We start from the raw sequence: 3,980 nt of genomic DNA, 5'->3' as shown, positions 1-3,980 counted from the left end.
AAAAAAAAAATTAGGTAAAAAATTTATCCCAAAAAAAAAAAAAAAAAAAAAAAAAAAATCGATTACCCAGGTAAAAAGTTGTATCTCGAAAAAATCAATTAGGAAAAAAGTTATATCTCAAAATAAAAAATCAATTCCGTAAAAAGTTTTATCTAAGGAAAAAAAAAATCAATCTGGTAAAAGTTGTCTCTCACTTACCCCGGTATCCGCAATGAATTCTCCCACCGATATCGTAGCTCCTGCACAAACTCAAACCACACGTGAGCGAAAGACTTTGCCCCGCCCATCGAGTATAGAGCGTGCGAACTGCAGATTGCAAGTCTCCAGACTAGACCGTCCGGGGGACATGATTTGAGTCCGCTCAACCCCTCCTGGGGAAATGGATAAGAGAATAGAGGAACAATAGATAAGAAAATGGTGAAAAATACTTTCCTGATTCTAAGCGCTCTTTGGATAAGTATTTTTCGTTTGCCGTTTCTCTTGTCTTTGGCGGAGAAAGTTTTTTTTTTTTTCAAAATAAGGGAAGTGGGTTCAATTGGAAAGGAAGTCAGTTTTTCTTGTTGGCACTACTTACCTGAGTAACATCATCTTGCTTGATAATTTGACAACCTATGCTTTCCGAATACTCGTTCCTCTGAAACGAAATAAAAATAACAATAATAAATTCAGCTTATTCGAAAAATGGAAAGTCGATTTCTGTTTGGGTCTGACCAAAAGCTTGTTTTTATTTCTAGTCGCCAGCCTAGTTACTTTGGTAACGCGACTGTCTTGTAAGCGCTAGGCCGCGGGTTCGATTCCTACCCAAGGCAGATTTTATCCTGAACGAATAATGGGTCGAAAATTCGAGAGCGAGAAAATTGAGAAATCACATTGATTGAATAATGTTCGCTCTCGGAATGGCCGACTTTCTCCTATCCTGTCTTCCTTCTTCGTCGATTTCGGGACGATAAGACCTTATCAGTTACAGTTCCCTCTATCAAACCTCTTGCATTTATAATGAAACTCCTTGTTTCACCGTAACTTTTGATCAGTTTGCCCGCTTTAAATAAAATTTAGCAGACATGTTTACTTGATTACATTGTTTACCATACAGAGGATTTGTAAATGCAATTTCTTTGTGTTATGTCACAACTTTGGTGCTCACTGCAGCATTGTAGGATTTTCCCAATATCTCAATAATCCTAAAATCCAATGTTTACCTACCATGCTGGCACCGGTCGCTATGCGCATTTATATGTCATAGCTACTCATTTTCCTCACGAGGCTGAGTGGGCCCCGCAACAGCCAGTCACGGGATCAATCATTTGCATGATACAAATTTCTTGACCCCGCCGGGAATCGAACCCGGGTCTCCCGCGTGCAAGGCGAGTGCAGTGACCACTACGCCATGGGAGCTGACAACTCTCAATTTGTTTCAGAATTCTCCTGGCCACTCCCAACAACGCCTCGGCAGATCTCCTCGCAGAGAGACTCATAGAATCCGGACAATTCCAAATAGGAGATTTAGTGCGACTTCTATCCTTCACCTATCTACAGGCAGGTTCTGTACCTTCCAGCATAGCTCCTTACTGCTGTCTGGTTAATAATAAACATCTGGATGACTACATGGAAACCATGGAGAATACAGGTAATAGCCCGTTCCCATTTGTCGTGAGTTTTTTTCCAAATGTCCTGAAGAGGGAACTGTAACTGCTAAGGTCTTATCGTCCCGAAATCGAAGAAAGACAGGATAGGAGAAAGCCAGCCGTTCCGAGAACGAATACCATTCGTTCACGGCGAATACTATTCGTTCAGGATAAAATCCGCCTCGGACGGGAATCGAACCCGCGGCCTAGCGCTTGCAAGGCAGATGCGCTACCATGCTACCAACCAAGCCAATTGGGCTGGCTATTTCGCTGTTTTCTTCCAATCTTAGGTACACCTATGCAGTAAATATAGCCCCTAGTTATTTTGATAACATCCAATTTACTTGGTAATTATTCAGAAGCCATGACAATGAAAAAGAAAGCTCCTTTTTGCGTGTGACCTAACCCTATTTGGTCATCATCTGTTTCAATCCTAAGATTGGTTTATAGCTCTCCATTCTACTCTATCAGATGTCTTCCTCTTCATGTCTGCATATGTTTCAGACCCGGAGTATTTCACAATTTGGTCGATGTATCTTTCTCTTGGTCTTCCTCTTCCTTGGGAACCCTGCCTCTTTCCTTCAATGATTGTAGCAATTTTCCTTTGACGTGACTTCTGAACAAGTACCATTTACTTTTCCAGGAGGAGTGACTCTTCAGTCCCGTGAGTCCTTACTACAGTCCCGTCTATTGATCAGCACATGTTCTAGCTTCGGGCAGCTCATTTCCCTAGGTAAGCTCCCATGGTGTAGTGGTCACTGCGCCAGGTTCAGTTTCAATAGTAATATTTCTGCTTTATTTTGTAGGAAGGAAGGAAGAGTAGGAAAATGTGTAATATAAATGCGCATAGCGACTGGTGCCAGCATGGTGGGTAAACATTTGACGCTGGATTATTAAGATATTTGGAAAATCCTATGTTGCAGTGAGCAAAGTTGTGATAGAATAACACAAAGAAACGACATTACTTAATTACTTTCCGTGTCCAGAAACAAATTTAAACATCAGATCTTGAATTTCCAGAAATTGGCAACGTGAATGGCTTTAGGGTTTGGTTTCTTGAGGTCTTCTTGTGTGCAAAGTTCATCCAGTTCCAGTTGTCTGCTGTTCAGGAGGTGGTTATGATACATTTATTTATTTCCCTAGGTACTCCGTCCGGATATTTCACTCATTGTGTTATAGACGAGGCAGGCCAAGCTACAGAACCCGAGGTACTTGTACCCATATCTCTACTGCATAGAGACAACGGACATGTGGTGCTAGCTGGAGACCCGTTGCAACTGGGCCCTACTGTGTTCTCGAAACTGGGACAACAGTTGGAATTGAGTAAGTTAAGATTTTGTACGAGATTCTATCCAATGTATGGCGAAATTGTTACTTATTTTTCTTAGAACTTGAAGCTTAAAAATTAAGTTTTACATTTTTTTAAGAGGTTTGATAGAGGGAACTCAAACTACCGAACTCTTATCGTGGCGAATGAGAAGAGAGAAGGAAGACAGGATAAGAAAAAGCCATTCGTTCCGAGAAATACATAATTCAGTGGATGTCTCCAGTCCATTTTCTGAAATTATGCTGTCAGGAAATTCTGCGCCTGCCGCGTCCTATTTTTCTTTCAATTTTCCCCTAGATGATGAGTTATAGCAGAGTGTATTTGTTGTCATTCCGCATATGGCCTAAATACATTAAAACTTTAGAAAATCTAAATGTCCCCGTCTCTATTTACACAGGGATCTCTCTGCTGGAACGTCTCACTGGCAGATTCCTCTACTCACGTGACATGTCCAGATTTTATGCCACAGGGGGATACGATCCCAGGCTAGTCACTCGACTGGTGAACAACTACAGAACCATGCCCGAGATATTGAAGATCTCCAGTGATCTGTTTTATGATGCATCGCTTGTTCCTCATGTGAGTAGAAAGAGATGCGTTTTGCCATCGAAAAGTTGGATGAATGCTAAAAATATAATTGCCTCACGTGAAGATTAGATAATCGAAAATTAAATCTCTGTAAAAATAGAACTAAACCAACTTGTTTATCGTGATTTTTCAAATATGAAAGAAACGCTGAAACTTTTTTTATTATGCAACCAAAATTAGCGTCCCCCGTTAACTGAACTCTTTAACGTTATTCGACGAAAACTTGTTCCTGCACATTTGTAGAATTCAATGAACATTAAAAATTTTAAGATTGGATGTAAAGATCGTAAAGGAATGTGCTCTGAAGTAGGTGATATACGTGGAGTCATGGACAGATCACTATGAAGATATCAGCAGTCCGTGAAATCTACGTCGACATAGGCAAATTTTTCCACGTGATTATAGGTTAATCGTAATGGGAACTGACAGATAACTTCATC

General features: G+C 40.6%; 2 protein-coding genes across 2 annotated transcripts; one reads left to right on the top strand and one right to left on the bottom strand.

The window, feature by feature from the left end:
• Positions 1 to 161: 161 nt before the first annotated feature.
• On the bottom strand, positions 162 to 1,559 carry LOC103519995 (rab3 GTPase-activating protein catalytic subunit-like). Its single transcript, XM_026831285.1, has 3 exons — positions 1,539 to 1,559; positions 575 to 634; positions 162 to 371 (listed from the first exon to the last, which is right to left on the bottom strand). The coding sequence occupies exons 1-3, from the start codon at positions 1,557 to 1,559 to the stop codon at positions 195 to 197; spliced, it is 258 nt and encodes an 85-aa protein (XP_026687086.1). The 3' UTR covers positions 162 to 194.
• LOC103519994 (probable RNA helicase armi) lies at positions 1,395 to 3,609 on the top strand. The gene is made up of 4 exons (XM_008485087.3): positions 1,395 to 1,627; positions 2,269 to 2,358; positions 2,769 to 2,948; positions 3,350 to 3,609. The coding sequence occupies exons 1-4, from the start codon at positions 1,606 to 1,608 to the stop codon at positions 3,607 to 3,609; spliced, it is 552 nt and encodes a 183-aa protein (XP_008483309.2). The 5' UTR covers positions 1,395 to 1,605.
• Positions 3,610 to 3,980: the final 371 nt, after the last annotated feature.

This window comes from Diaphorina citri, unplaced genomic scaffold, assembly GCF_000475195.1.
Source record: "Diaphorina citri unplaced genomic scaffold, Diaci psyllid genome assembly version 1.1 scaffold3110, whole genome shotgun sequence".
NCBI classification, from domain to species: Eukaryota; Metazoa; Arthropoda; class Insecta; order Hemiptera; family Psyllidae; genus Diaphorina; species Diaphorina citri.
Note: the sequence above shows the minus strand (reverse complement) of the source record. Positions and strands in the feature narration are given on the sequence as shown.

Coding starts and splice junctions, on each gene's coding strand:
- LOC103519995 (XM_026831285.1), bottom strand. CDS start 1,559: ATGCTGGAAGGTACAGAACCT. Junction 635..1,538: donor TGCTGGAAGGTACAGAACCT/GCCTGTAGATAG, acceptor ATTTCGTTTCAG/AGGAACGAGTATTCGGAAAG. Junction 372..574: donor AGCAAGATGATGTTACTCAG/GTAAGTAGTGCC, acceptor CCATTTCCCCAG/GAGGGGTTGAGCGGACTCAA.
- LOC103519994 (XM_008485087.3), top strand. CDS start 1,606: ATGGAAACCATGGAGAATACAG. Junction 2,359..2,768: donor CGGGCAGCTCATTTCCCTAG/GTAAGCTCCCAT, acceptor TTATTTCCCTAG/GTACTCCGTCCGGATATTTC. Junction 2,949..3,349: donor GGGACAACAGTTGGAATTGA/GTAAGTTAAGAT, acceptor CTATTTACACAG/GGATCTCTCTGCTGGAACGT.